This window comes from Martes martes (assembly GCF_963455335.1).
Source record: "Martes martes genome assembly, chromosome: 1".
In the NCBI taxonomy this organism is placed as follows: domain Eukaryota; kingdom Metazoa; phylum Chordata; class Mammalia; order Carnivora; family Mustelidae; genus Martes; species Martes martes.
The window spans coordinates 75,646,981-75,662,765 of record NC_137888.1 but is presented as its reverse complement, the minus strand read 5'-3'; the positions used below and the strand labels follow the sequence as shown (position 1 = coordinate 75,662,765).

General features: G+C 46.4%; 1 protein-coding gene across 4 annotated transcripts in view; it reads left to right on the top strand.

Moving 5' to 3' along the window:
• CLRN1 (clarin 1) overlaps window positions 1–13,302 on the top strand; it is a gene marked incomplete at both ends in the record, with an annotated part of 37,235 nt that extends 23,933 nt beyond the window's left edge. For 3 of the 4 annotated variants that reach the window (XM_080818547.1, XM_080818546.1, XM_080818544.1), the window contains one exon: window positions 13,037–13,302. In XM_080818547.1, the coding sequence (XP_080674673.1) occupies window positions 13,037–13,302 (266 nt within the window). Of the gene's footprint in view, window positions 1–12,994 lie in introns of all 4 variants that reach the window. The other variant, XM_080818545.1, reaches the window with a different exon arrangement.
• Between the last annotated feature and the right edge of the window lie 2,483 nt (window positions 13,303–15,785).

The window sequence follows — 15,785 nt, the reverse complement described above, 5'->3', positions numbered from 1 at the left end:
AACAGGTCTACCTAAATGTGAAGTGACTGTACATAGACGCAGATGTCCATTGTAGCATTATATCTGATCACCAAAGTGGAGAGAAACATGATTATCCAACAATAAGGAATTCGAGATCTGCATCATGATAGTTTGTATGCATAAATGCTGGCATTAAATTGTATCTTTGAAGATGTCATCGAAAGGATGCATGCTTGTATCAAAAAGTTAAGTGACTAAAACAGTGTATATGATTTTATAAATATAAATAAAATCATAAGATTCTATGAACCAAATTTGATTATGTGTAAGTAGAGACAGCATATATAAATATTTGGATTGTACATATCCTCTTTCTAGCCTCCATATAGATATGCACACACGAACACACACACAGACAGAGTCCCATTCTGTTCATAGTAATTACCACTGAGTAGTGAAGTTATAGGTGATTTTCACTTTTTCTTATGCTTTTTAGTATTTCCAAATGTTCAGTAACATGCATTTATTTATTTATAATCAGGAAAACAAGTAAAAGTCATCCACAAAAAGTAAAGACCAGTGTTCTGCCCACATGAGTTGTCCTATTCAGGCCCATAGGTATTTTGTGTAGCCTAATGATAGGTGTAACTGAGAAAAAATAAACTCTGAGCTCAGAAACCAGTTCATCAGTAAACACATCCCACTGAAAAGCTAAGGCTGATGGAAAAGAATAGAAACCCCAGATAGTGCCACAGGGTGCTTCAGATATATTTACCAGGAGAAGAGAAACACGAGAAAATCAAGACTATATCTGTAACTTGCATGTAGCCATTCTTCTATCAGAGGTCTCTGATTTCATCCCATTTTAAACTTGCAAAAAGACTTAGTACTTTGTCATATTCCCAGGAAGCATCCACATTTCTCTTAAGGATTTCATGAGGAGACAAGAGAGATTACAACTCACACCAGCAAACAGCAGATTGAAAAGTCCTATTAGTCTGTTTCCTTCTCCTCTGATATTGCATTTTGGCTGCCCCCGGGTCCCAGGCCCTGCTGTGTCTGGCCCCTGCTCCCTTCCCCCAGCACAGATCAATGCCAGCCACAAGCTTGCGCATCTCCCTTTCTAGAAGACAGCCCTGGGTCAACAGGGGCTCCCTCAGCTCACAGGGCAGTATGGCCTTCATCCATTCGGACTTGGACACACTTCTTGGCTTCTTCCCTTATCCACTTCTTGCCAATCGAGTAATTCACTTCACCACTCTCTCAAGTGGGGGTTCTGCTACCATTCTCCCTCATGTCTCTCACCAGTGGATAGCACAGTTTTCAATCGTGCAGAAACGGTGACCCCAGGAGGGCAGACTAAGTCTTTTTCCTCTTTGTACCTCCAGCAAGAGCATCCAGCATGAGGCTCTGTGCACAGTAAACAATTCAGTACATGTTTGCGGACTTGAAAAAGCAAACCCAGAAGGAGATGTCCAGGTGGGCACTTAGAACAGTTTAGAGAAGTCAGAATTCCAATGGGAGGGGGTGAGCAGAGCCGGCCCACAGGGGTGGTAGGACATGAGCCGGAGCGGGGTGGGATGAACTCTGTAAAGGAAGACTGAGGGCTTCGAAATTAGGGCAGAGGAGCAAGAGCACAGGTACAGGGGGCGGGCAGACAGACCGAGAGAGAGATTCAGCACCGTGGATGGGTCCAGGTGAGAAGTGGATGTTGGCATTACCTCCTGCTCCCTCAACATACCAAACCAAACCGGTCGATCTGGGTGGTGTGCTATTTTAGTGAAGGCCATTAAATCAATCAGAGGCCAGCCAGAAAACAGGGAATACACATGATTTTGATCAAGGGAATACAATGATCAGCAGTGGTTCTTAAAGTGGGGTCCCCCAGACCGGCAGCATTTGCCTCACCTGGAAACTTGATAGAAAAGCAAATTCTCCGGTCCCTCCCCAGACCTGCTACTGGCATCAAACACTTGGGGGTGGGGGAGAGCAATGCGTTCAACAAGTCTTTGGGTGATTCCAAAGCAAGCTCAGGTGCGAGGACCAGGGCTGTCAGGAACTAATGAAACAGGTGTTAGAGGACTGGTGACACGGAATGGAGACCCTAAGCTAACTCGGAGACGATCATCTCAGAAAGCAGCTGCCATTCCCAGGGTTTATGGAACTGAGGGAAGAGTTTGGAGTTACCAGAACTTAGCTGCTTGAGAGAGGCCGGGGCGCTGGGTGTCAGACCTTTGAGGAGATGACGCTGTCGCTTGACACCAGCAGTGGCTCTGGGGGAGTAGGAAGGGCTTGGGAAGCCCCGCCTCCAGTGCTGTATCCTGCTTCCCCCCCTCCCCCACCGCCTCCCCAGCGCTGTATTGACAGAGCAGAACGGGAAGCAGCCGACAAGGCAGAACTAGAGTCAGGGCAGTCTTGACCCAGCATCACAAAGCAGAGGGAAAAAAGCGCTGGTTCGAAGCCGAAATACAACAGCTTATTAACTGGCACAACCATCTCGCACTCCAGCTTCTGAATGAAATTCAGAAGAGCAGCCCATTTGGAAGACAAATTATTTGACAGTTCTAACGGGCGACCGAACTAACGGTATTTGAAAGGCAAGATGACTCAGAGAATGCAGAATCTAATCCAAGTCCCAGATCTTATCTTGGCCCTTGGCCAAGTCTAATGCAACGAAAACCTGAGCACGGAAATATATGCGGGAACACACAGACCCTGTGCTTACATTATATCTTATTTATCTTTGAACTTGTTGCAAAAGCAGGTCCTCAATAAAGCTTTGTGGATGAGGGAAAGAAGAGAAGAGGAGTAAGGAAAAGAAGGAGCTAGCTCCAGATTTGTCTTGCAGAAGAAAAAAGCCTACTGTTTGCACCCTATCTGCTTTTTTAGGCCCAAATCCTTATTTTTTTTTTTAAGATTTTATTTATTTGACAGAGATCACAAGTAGGCAGAGAGGCAGGCAGAGAGAGAGAGGAAGGGAAGCAGGCTCCCTGCTGAGCAGAGAGCCCGATGCAGGGCTCGATCCCAGGACCCTGAGATCATGACCTGAGCCGAAGACAGAGGCTTTAACCCACTGAGCCACCCAGGAGCCTCCCAAATCCTTATTTTTTAAGCACCAAAAATCCCAGTAACTTTTTAAGAACTGTGCAGGACAGCAAAGCATGTTTAAGGGTCAAAAGGACTGATGGTTGGTGACCTTTGGGGTAAGCAGATCACTCTTGAATTACAGACTACCTCCTCTGGTTCCGTCCACATACAGTAACCAGAAGCCCCTGGCATTTTGGAAATGTTTATCTCAAGTTGTAACACTTGTGGAGATCCCGGCTCTATATCCTAACTGTGGACGGATGGGGACTTACAGCCTCATCCCAAACCCTGTAACTCTGAGCCAACAGATTTACACCCAAAGAAGAGAGAGCCTGTATGAGGAAGTCCTTTTGTTCCCGCATGAGTCACACTCCACTGGAGACCCCCTTATAGGCCCACAGTGGGGGAAGTGGGGAGGGGCAGCTCTCTTCCACCAACTGTCCTCCCCCGTTTCGCGGCCCAGGTGGCCTTCCTCACAATCCGCAGGGAAAACTCCTTCTACCTTAGACCTCTGTTCTCTTCTTCTCTCACTCACCCCTAGCTTCCCCAAGATTCCCCCTTTCCTTGTGCTGATATCATTCAGGTCTACTGTCCACCCCCTAGGTGATGGGGACCCAAGGTTTGACATCCTGAGGCAAGAAGATGGGGTGAAGGAAAGGGAAGTTGTCTTCCTTCCACAAGCCCGGAGTAACAGTGCTCTGAGCATCCTCTTCTGTGTTCCACTGTGCACGCCAGACCCCGGAGACAAAGAGGGAAAAGGAATATACCTGCAGATGAGGCCACCAGAGGTTTCATTCGCCACAGCTGGCTCGTGCTATGGCTTGATAATCTGTTGCCTTCCTGGACCAGATGTTGGGGCCCCTTCTCACAGCTTCCAAATTCGGTCCATCACATTCCTCAGCCTTCTTTGTGCTGCATTTCTGTCCACTGTCATTGTTCACGAGACACACACAACTCAATCCATTTGCTCTTTCTCATCTTCTCGATTATTAACTAGATTTGAGAAATCTTTCCCCAAGTTAGGATTTCAGTAATACCTTAATGGTCCCCCTTAGTTCATTTTGGGCAGTGATTCTCCTTCTGGACTATACGCTAGAATCCTTTGAAGAACTTGCTAAAAATGCTGACACCAGGCCCCATGCTATGTTAATTAAATCGGAGACTCTGGGGGTGGAGTCTGGGTACAGGTGTTCTTCTTCTTTTTTTTTTTTTTTTTAAGATTTTACTTATTTATTTACTTATTTGACTGGAGGAGGGAGAGAGCAGGAACACAAGCAGGAGGCATGGGAGAGGGAAAGCAGGCTTCCCACTGAGCAGGGAGCCCAGTGTGGGACTAAATCCCAGGACCCTGGGATCATGACCTGACCTGAGCCGAAGGCAGATGCTTAACCATCTGAGCCACGCAGGTGAACCTACAGGTGTTTTTGTAAGCTGTCTTGGTAATTCTAATGCGTGACCAGTGTTGAGAATTGATGATTGAGAGCCATACATTTCCCTTATTCAACAAACCCTGACTGACAGCCCACTATGTGCCCACCATTATCATAGGCACCAGCGCTAGATGCCATAACCCATCAGGCACACAGTCCTGCCTTCATGGAATCAGGCTGGTGGGAGAGGCCAACAAAAGCGTACCTAAGGGACGCCTGGGTGGCTCAGTTGGTTAAGCAGCTGCCTTTGGCTCAGGTCATGATCCCAGGGTCTTGGGATCGAGTCCCACATCGGGCTCCTTGCTCAGCAGGGAGCCTGCTTCTCCCTCTGCCTCCCTCTCTGTCTGCCTGTGCTCACTCTCTCTGACAAATGAATAAATAAAATCTTAAAAAAAAAAAAAGCACACCTAAGTAATTAACGAAGACAATCATTCCAATAAGGGTGATAAACGTTAGCATAGAGAATGAAGGGAAAGGGGAGATGGGGACTTTGATGCAGTGGTCAGCAAGTAGTTCCAAGAGTACAAAGGAGCTGAGGACCCCCAGAGACTTACCCAAGCAGAGGAGAAAGTGCAAGTGAACAGTCTAGGGAAAGAGGTCAGCTTGCCGTAGGAACTGAAAGAAGGCCCATGTGCCTGGAGTAGATAATGAGGGAGAAATGGCCAAGGGAAAAAAAATCATTTGCAAGACCTGTTGATGCCAGTTAATGTCAGACTCAGACCTCAAAAGCCATGGTAAATCTTTTAGAATTGATTCTAATTGCACTGAGAAGCTTGTGAAAGATTTTAAGAAGATGTCGGAGAGCTGATTTACCTTTTAAGAAATGTCTGGCGAAAGACTAGGCTATTGCCTTGGACATGGAGAGAGATGAATGGATTCTAAAAACATTTTGAGAGTAAATCCAAAACCTTTTGCAGGTGGCTTAAGCAAGTAGACAGGGGTGGCATTAACCAAGATGAATAGGACAAGGGGAGGAACAGACTTAGAGTTTCGGGCAAGAAAGAGCTGGGAGGAGGAGCGTGGCACTAGAAATCAATGTTCTATTTGTGGTACATCAAGTTTAAGATCCTAGGAGGTATCCGAGTAGAGATGGCGAGTAGCCAGCGGGATATATGAATCTTGAGCTCAGAGAAGAGGTCTAGACAAAAGACATAAATTTAGGAGTTGTCAGGATATAGATATTATTTAAAGCAATTGAAATGGATGAGATCATCTACATGAGAGAGAGAATGTAGAGAGAGAAAAACTGGAGTGAGACCAATCCCTAAAGAACACCGAGGAGGAGGAAGGAGGAGGGGTCAGCAAAGGCACTGACTAGGTGTGTCCAGAAAGGAGGAAGGAAAACCAAGAGGCCATGTTGTTCCTGAGGCTATAAGACTGGGATATTTCAAGAATATGGCTGAATGGTGAGCTTTTTGAAAGCATAAAAGGGAGAGGTAATGGGAGGGGAAAGCAGAATGGGTCAAACAACGGGAAAACACTTCCCCCAAGGTTTATAATACAACAGGAGAGAGAGAGAGATATATATACACAAATTAAGAAGGTAGAGAAAGAGAGGGCCCCAGAGAAGAAGCAGCTGAGCACAGAATTAACTGGATCCATCGTTTCACATCAGAGCACTGACGTATGAACATGTCTTTCTATATTCCATTCTATTCCATTCTTTCTATATTCCATTCAGAAGTTTCCCAGTTGATGGCGAGGTCCCAGATCTGCAAGGAAAAGAGAGCAGGCTAGGTAGAAGACTTGCCATGGATCAATCACAGAACATCTTACATAGTTCAGTAAATACTCCCTGAAAATGATATGAAAGGTATTGACTCGGGCCTTTTAGAGGTGATAAAAACCTCCCAAACGCGGACTTAATGCAAATTGTATTTACTGTGTCTTCTCTCTTTTTTTTTTTTAAGATTTTATTTATTTATTTGACAGACAGAAATCACAAGTAGGCAGAGAAGCAGGCAGAGAGAGAGGAAGGGAAGCAGGCTCCCTGCTGAGCAGAGAGCCTGACGTGGAGCTTGATCCCAAGACCCCGGGATCATGACCCGAGCCGAAGGCAGAGGCTTTAACCCACTGAGCCACCCAGGCGCCCCAACTGTGTCTTCTCTTAAACAGAGCATCATGTTATGAGTTACACCAAGCAAGGTAAACAAATACAACGACTGCCTTCCTTTAAAAGGGGGACGTTTCTGGGGTACCTGCATGGTGCAGTCAGTTAAGCATCCGCTCTTGATTTTGGTTCAGGTCATGATCGAGCCGTCATGAGATCGAGCCATCTGTTAGGCTCCACGCTCAGCTCGAAGTCTGCCTAAGAGTCTCTCTCTCCGTCTCCCTCTGCTCTTCCCCCCTGCTCTTTCTCTCTCTCTCCAATAAATAAATAAGTCTTTAAAAAATAAATAAATAGAAGAGGAATGTTCCTAATATGGGCCTAATTAATTATGATTATTTTAGCTGCGGCATAGAACATAAATAAACACAGTCACACATGAAACACATAGGAAAATGAAGAGCAGGACAGAAATAGAAGGCTTGCATTGTATATCAGCTTTAGTACTCCTAGTATCCCAGCCCTTGTACTATGTCTAGGGCATATTATTCTGCAACTGGTGGTCACTGGCTACCTGGGTCTTGACTTCCATCCTTACCAAGGAGCAGCTACCCGAAGTCCAGGAAGCAGATACAGGGATGTCCAGGCATCGGAGCCACTGGACCTGAGGAAGGACATGATTGGTGGTGGGAGAAGTCAGCAACAAAAACATTCTGCTAGTTTCTCAGCATAGACTTTAGAAAGGCGGCCACAGAAGGAGAGAAGTAATACTAGCCAGCCTGTGACGGCAAAGGACCAGGGCTCCCGTTCGCAGGTGCAGGGGGCAGCAGGATAGCAAGAGGATGGTGCTCCGGTTACTCACGTTGAGGGAGCCAGAAAAGAGCCATCCAGCTCCCTGTGCCCTGTACCGGCCATGACCCGGGGAGGGGAGATGCTCAATCTTGTTCCGTCACAATGGCAAACAGACTCCTATCCTATTCAGAACGTGCACACGTGTCTTCCTTTCTGTTTGATCTAGAACCAAAGCCAAGTCCTTGCTAGGACCTCCAAACTCCACCTGATGGCCTCCCCAGCCCCCGCCGCCCACCCCAGCCCCACACACGACTCACCTCTTACTCCTCTCTGCCAGGCTCCCTGCTTCTCTCTCGGCCCAGACCCCCCGGGGCCTCCGCACAGGCTGTTCCCTCACCCCGAAATGCTAGTTCCCTCAGTTAGCTACTTTTTCAATCCCTGACTTCGTTTGAGAGGCCTAAAATATCACCCTCTCCCTGAGGCCTCCCCTGCCCACCCCTTTATTCTCCTTCGCGCACATCGCACTCTGATAAACACTAGAGTGCCCTTGATGGGCTTGTTGTTTGTTGCCAGTATTCCACTGTCCTCACCACTGGCAGTGCCCCGAGGACAGGGATTTCTGTGGGGGCATCCGGGGCTCTATCCTGGTGCCCACAGCGATGCACTAGGCGTGCGGTAAGTATTTGTTGGATAAACGACTAAAGCAGAATCGGCTCTGTGTCTTTCCTGGCAACAAAGGGTAGTCTTTTCTGAAAGGCAATTCAGGTTCGAGAAAGACTGCCATTTTTAGGTCATTTCTTCTCCGCACCAATCCCCACTCTCACCAACGTGACATTTGTAAAATGTGAGTCGGAGGTGGGCTCTTCCACTCTCTAGTCCAGAAGACGAAGAGAGGACCTGGCTCTTTGGAAACGTGTGACCAGATTGCTCCCCATCACGACCTCAAAATCTACTCTTAGGTATTCGCTTGCTTTCTTTGTCCCTCTGCCCCTCTTCTAGATGGCAGCCATCGGTCTCCATACCACTGGCAGCCAGAACTCCTTTTATTTGTGGAAGAAATTATTGCTGGAGACCTCACCTTTGCTGGCTGGCTCTCTACCGAGATTGCATGATTTCACAGAAAATTAGCACCTACACCTGCAAAGCTGTGGCTTTCCCACCCCCATTTATCATCTTTCAAGACTCCTTAAAGAAGGAAATTATCAATTTATCATTCTGTGGAGGAAATGGAATGCCTCTAATATTTGTCATCTATAAGAGAGTTTAAAGATGACGTGCTAGCTTTCTGGAAAGGTTGGCCATTACTTTAAATGGAACTGAAATTCTAATTTATTATTTCCCAAAATACAATCTTGGTGATAATAGGAGAATGTATGAAGTCTCTTTTTTTTTTTTTTTTCACCCTGAGGACATATTTTCACTGAAACCCCAGGTCCCCTGGTTCCCCACGGATCCTGGCAGGACGTTCCCACCCCTAAAGTCATAGTTGGCTTCAGGGTCAGCCATGGATGAAGAGGCAGCTTTCCCGTTGGCTGTGCCCTTTGCTCTGTGTATTGCAAGGGCTGGAGGAAAGAGGCATCCAATTCTGCAGTCCCCGACAGCTGCCAGAGGACGGTCATGAGTGTGCAGTGTCTAGCACATTACAAATGTTTGTTAATTGACTGGTAATTCATTGTGTGACAGCCATATAACTCAGCTATCCTTTTCAGTCAGGGATTAACTCAGTAATCAGTCATTAAGGGGGAAAATATTACAGTTCCAGCCAGATGGCAGGGCAATCAAACACATAAAGGAAAATGGCAGGTCTTTCAGTGAGAGGCAAGGCAGCAAAATGGGGGTCCTGTGCCTGGTTATGTTCCAAATTCTAGCTGGAGCAAATTTTGGCAGGCTTTCCTACATCTCGTGTGCTCTAACCTTTCTGATAAGCAGGAATGATGTTGGTCAGACGAACAAGTGAGGCATCTATCCCAGTGACCCCCGCTGAGTTTGGACTCCTCAGATGCCTGGATAACTGGGAGAAGGAAGCAGGAAGCATGCAGACCTTATCTGAACGTTTGAGAGGCCTTGAGCAAAAGTATTAATGACAGCCCACCTACCCCATGTCCAAACAGTCTAAAGTTATAAGCAAATAAACTATTCAATGAGACACGTTTTATCCTCCTGCCTTGACAAACATCTCTCCATTAGGGCCTGGAAGGCCAGATTCACATTTAGAATTTTGGACCTGAATGTAGTGATAGAGGACAACGGGCCCCTGTCTGTCCACCTCCCTCCCCTTGCTTGGTTCCACTGCACTGCACTGTAATGGGCCTCAGGATACCCTGAGTATCCAAACTCTGACAGTGCCCTCGAAATAGCTGTTCCTTGGGCATCCTCAGGCCTCAGGGCTCTGCATCATCAGCCACAAAATATGTCCAAGAAGATTAGATGCTCATGCAGTCCTGGGAATGTGCTCAAAGCTGTTTGAGGAGGGAATTCCCAGGTCCCCAGGCTATGGTCTAGAACATGGGTCAAAGACAGAAGACGGGCTCATCCCATTGACTTCAAGGATTCCTCTCCTTGTGGGAAGGGGTCTTTCTAGAAGAGAGGGAGCAAGCAGTACCCTCCAAATGTGGGAGCCATGGCAGGAGCCCCCTTGCTGGGGACTGAAGGGCATATTAGACACGTGCCAAGCCCTATTTCCAGCATCACCCCCATCCCTTACACACTTCTCTCCATGTGCCTAGCAGCCAGGCCACAAAGAGAAGATACACTTCATGAGTATCTTTTGGTCCATAAATCGTAGTTACCCTTGGTCCCACATGTCTTTTAGAGCCATGGACAGAGGGAGGCAAAAATACCCTGATGTCACGGTGAGTCATTTCCCTTTGCTTCTCTTCATAGTCACGAGGGGGGCAGAAACTCAAGCTAGGTAGCTATGCTCCACCTTTGAAATGACAAGGGTGACCTCATGGTCCACTCCAGAATCCAGAGCAGAATCCCAGACCATCCTCTCAACTACTGGACCATGCACTCTGTTCTGGGAGCTCGCATGCTTGGACGATTTGCCGTGGAGAAAGGCTATGAGTCTGAAGATACCCCACGCAACCTTTACTTTAGGAATTTGAAATAGAGTCTCACTATGATGCTGTCTCCTTAACAAAGTAGTACCTTTAAAATATTTAACAACTTGAAAAGGAAACTGAGCTTGAATTTTCCTTTCAAGCACTAAGGAAATACAGTGTTTCGCTTCTGTCTGAAATTCACCATCTCCTCAGACAAAGAAGGCTCTTCTGGTAAAAGCAATGGCATTTTCTCCACAATTTTCAAATAAAAGATAAAGAGAAAACAGCATTGCAGCCTTTTTGTTGGATCTAACAAGAAAGGAATAATACAGTTTTGCCAGGGGAGAGCTCTGGTTTTAAGTTCAGAATACAAAAATAGGCTGACCAATTTTACAAAGGAATATTCTCAACTGCTGCTCTATGGCTGGCGAGAAGTGAAGTTTCAAGAAAACGAGATCATTTGATTATTCGGGGGGTATATATGATGATCAAGCTGATGGGCCAGTCCTCTGTGAAATTCTAAAATAGAAAAAATGTGATTTCTCTTTCTCTGCTCATCCCACCCCTCACCCCTTACCCTCACACGATCCATTCTCTTCCTCCACCCCAACCCAAACCTGGCCTTTGGGGAAAGAATGGAGGACATCATTTGCATTATAGCTCCTCATGTCCAGACCACTCTCCGCACATAGTCCAGCCTCCCTTCACTCAGCTGACTTTTCCTGTAGCTGCTTCCAAAGAACCTTCCATGATGCTGCCCACCCTCTCAGTAACAGCCATCTGTCCCTCCCCAGCTCTTACACTCAGTGCAACGGGTTTATAATTGTCTTACCCTGTCCGACTATACTCTCCGTTAGAGGAGAAACCATATGCGTTTTCTTTAATGTTGGAATCTCCACCACTGTCCCGCTGCTTGGCACATAACAAGTCGAATAGAATAAATGAATGAGTGAATTAATGAGTGGGAACTTAAGCCACTATGTTGCTGCTCCCAGGGTGTTTGAATTAACTGTAATTGAAGAGCGAGGAGCACTTACCCTTCCTAAAGGAGTCATAAACCTAACGGGAGGGTGTTTGGAGGAACAAGGCACTGTGATGCATTCTTTTGGGTGTCCCATCTGGTATAGTCAGGTTTCTTTGGTGTGCGGTGGGGCAAGGTAAGGGATTATGGTAAGGACTTGCAAGATGATGACTTGCAAGATTATGGTCAGGACTTGCAAGAGGAAAACCTAAAATTCATAGGAAGAGCTACCGATTAGTAAACGTTTATATGTGTCAATTTTAATGACAAATGCTAATAATCGGGCATCATCTTTATTATCCACATTTTATACATGAGAAAATGGAGACTTGGAGATTCAAATTGTTTAATTTCACAGAATAAGAGGAAGAATCAGGGTCTGAATCCAAACTGGTTTGACCTAAGTCAGAAGGGCATCTCAGCAAGTCTCATATTAAGTGGAACCCCAAGGTGGCGGCTTGGGAAGCAGCACTAGCCATGGAAGTCCCTGGCATCCTGGGTTACCCACTGTGCTCCTGATCTGGTCGCCTGCTTCTGCACCCTGTGTCGTCTGCCCATCTGGGGGTCTCCCATTCTGCATCCTCAGTGGGAGAGGACCTGTCAGAATTTCCAGGAAGCACTCAGTATGAAGAGCTCCTCTCTGAAGAAAGCTCACCTCAGACTTCAGCTGCACCAGTCAAGATTAGATTAGGCTACCGATGAGTGGTAAATGAGGGGGAAATAACAACAGTGGACTAAACAAAATAGGGATTTATTTTTCTTTCACACGAAAACCTAGAATTTGAAGTCCAGGGTTGGTCTGGTAGCTCCAGGTGTCTGGGATCCAGACTCCGCCTTTCTTGTTTTTCTGTAGTATACGGCTTGCATTTCTGAGGCCACCTGCTCCAAACTGCCTGCTGGAGCTCCAGCCATTGCATCCATATTTCAGCTACCAGAAGGAGGAAGAGGGAAAAGAAAGGGCTGATACACGCAGACTTCAAGGAAAGTTCTTGCTCCTACATCCCACCCCTCCTCAACCAAAAAATGTAGCCTTTATTCAAGGCAGCCACATGCCCAGGCAAAAATTCTGAGTTCTGTTAGGAACATGGAGAACAAATACGGTTTGCCTCAATACCCTATCTATGGCTCCTTTTGCCCAGGGACTCCTGTGTGCAGCTATGGCCAGGTGGGAGCTGGTGGAGAGAGGAAGGCAAGCAGCCCTTCTGAAGGAGGCCTAGGCTCTTTCATGACAGGGTTGTATGACTGACATTTGTCCTATGTGGCCTGTGAAGTACAGATAAATTTGTTCTCTTGAAGCCACATCACAGCAGTGGCTGCTTTGTAGCCTCATTCCACCACTGTGCTCTTAAGGTGCCCAGCAATGCAGTCTTCTCATCATCAGAAAAGAACATCTCCCAGCCTTGGTGAGATCAGCTAGGCTCTCCCCATCCCCCTCCCACCAAGTCTTCATGCAGAGACATAACTCAGGCCCTACCACCCACCAGTTGGAGACTCAGGCTCATGATTACCAATTTGAAATGATGCATTTTTTGCAGAAGAATGCAAATGAGGATGATGGTAAAGGCTTTCTTTAGTTTGCACACTGACCCCCTTCCCTGTCCCCTACAATCAGGAAATATTTGTGCCAACACGTTGTTTGTTCCTTCTGTTGCAGGATCTTGTGGCTGTCTTGTCATGATACTGTTTGCCTCTGAAGTGAAAATCCACCACCTCTCAGAAAAAATAGCAAATTATAAAGAAGGGACTTATGCCTACAAAACGCAAAGTGAAAAATACACCACTTCGTTCTGGGTTGTTTTCATTTGCTTTTTTGTTCACTTTTTGAATGGGCTCCTAATACGACTTGCTGGATTTCAGTTTCCTTTTGCAAAATCCAAAGGCACAGAGACAACTAATGTAGCCGCAGATCTAATGTACTGAAAGGCAAATACTTCTGTAATCTTCCAAGTAAGGGAGCAGACTGGCTTTGGTCACTTGGAAATGGTTAATTTTGTCCATCCTTTTAGATGCACCAATTAAAGCACCCAAACCCTCCACGGCATTGTTTACAAGTGATATACGAAGGGTACAGGCTGGAAAGGAAGGGGAGAAGAAGGAAGGTTTTGAAAGGTTGTTTTACCTGGTGGGAACTGGGTTCTTTTTTTTTTTTTAAGATTGTATTTATTTATTTATTTGGGAGAGAGAAAGAGAAAGCATGAGTGGCTGCTTGTAAGTGCAGGGAAGGGGGAGGGACAATGAGAGAGAGAATCCCAAACAGATTCCCCGCTAATCAAGGAGCCCTACACTGGGCTGAATCTGAGGACCCTGAGATCAGGACCTGAGCTGGTGCTCAACCGACTGAGCCACCCAGGTGAACTGGGTTCTCAAGGCAGTTGACTAAAATGGACGAATTGTTACCCTCTGCATATCAAGTGCAAAATGTCTGCTCCATCAGGGAGGAATCAAAAGGCATGAGGAATATATTTTTATACAAACAAATACTATTTCTGATATATCCACACATTTGTTGCCAGAGATACCAGGAAACAGAGCTGGAATCACTTTCCTAAAATGACAGTGCATTAAACAAGCATTGATAAAAAGTACCAACATACTTTTTTAAAGTTTGTGTAAAGCACAATCTTATTATCCATTCCTGTTGGTCAAAATTGGCAAACCTCTAAAAGGAAAAAAAAATAAAAAGAAACACAGTGCTTTCGACAGACATAATTGCTGGGACCACGAAGGAATCGTGAAAAATGATTCTTCCTAGTAAACAATACAAAATGACTCATTGGGGCTGTTGTTTTTAACTTTAGTGTCTTTAAGCACTAATTCCCAATTATGAAAATTGCATTACATTCTGGGATCATGATGGTATCATTGGTATCATTGCGTCTTGGTTTTTGGGCTGTCACAAAGCATGACCCAAGTCCGTTTTCATTTTCCTAAATTATCCATGAAATTCATCTGCAGCTGACCAAAGACCACAACTGAGCCTGGAACAGACTCTCCTTCTATCCCCCAGGGAGTGACAGAAGACACCACCAGTCCCCTCACCACAGCCACTGTGTACTTAGGCCCCATACGAGAGGTCCTGAAAGTGCTCATTAAGAACAAACAAACAAACAAACAAACAAAAAACAAAAAAACTTTTCCCCTTTTGGAACAATTTATAAGAAACAAACGACTATTTGTATGCCTGGTGAGTAAATTGCTCTGATGGTGATCTGTGCTCACAGGCTGACATCAGAACACACAGTTAGTTTCCAGATGCCTGTCCCTATGCCTTCATTCAGGAAATATACCTGGAGAAGTTTTAAAAAATATGTATGTTTGTATGTATGTATGTATGTATTTATTTTTAGTGGGGGGAGGGGCCAGACAGAATCTCAAGCCGACTCTGTACTCAGTGCAGAGCCCGATGCAGGGCTCGATCTCAAGATCCTGAGATCTTGACCTGAGCTGAAACCAGGAGTTAGACGCATAACCGACTGAGCCATGCAGGCGCCCCATACCTGGAGAGTTTCTAGAAGACCCACACGTCAGTCTAGTGATGAAGGGGATGATTATTTTAGCGCAGGCCAGCGGAGCCGGTGCTGGAAGTCTTCATGCAACAGTTAAACACAGAAGCATTGGTGGCTGGGAGCAGGCAGGAAGGCACAAGGACCTTTCCCGCAGTGGGTAATTGGCCTGAGATCCCGGAAGGCCAGGTCCCCGCATTCTCATTTGACCTCCCTCTCTTCTCAAAGGTTTGAAAAACTTCTAACACCAAGCTTTCTTCTTTAGGAAACAAGTCCCTGGTTGTTCTCTGTTCTGCACAAAGAGAAAACCCGGAGCAGCGGCTGAAAATCTAATGAGAACCTAATAGGCAAACTAACAATAGTCCCTGGGCGGGAAGTAGAGGCAGGGCTGCCGATCCCTGAAATTGTGCCACACACAAAAATAAAACAGGATACAATCTGGGTCCTCAGAAGAGTGCACTCACGTTGTCTCCCTCTCTTGTCTCAGATGAAATGTGTGGTCACAGTGGCCTGCGTAACCTTTAGAAGAGCGAGCTGGACAGGACTTCTTTTGTGGTTCTGTGAGGATCAAAGGCGCCAGGGAATGATGCTCATTATGCGGTGTCTGACCTCCCTCCCCAGGTGGCAGACAGCAGGCTCACATTCTCTCGGGGACGAGGGGCCCCCTGCTGGCTTCGGGGCTGCAAACACAGCTCCACGGCCAAGCCAGTTGGGGCTCCTTTCCACGTGTGTGCAGACACCCCCGCTCAGAGAGTATCAATGCTTATCATACTCGGGGAAAGGATGGTAAGGGGCTAGGAAAGCCATCCCAAGTCCTTCAGAGTACACCCTGCACTGAACATGCAAGACATGTGCATTGCCGTGAGGGAAAGCTTCCAGACTATGTGCAGACAGGTCGGG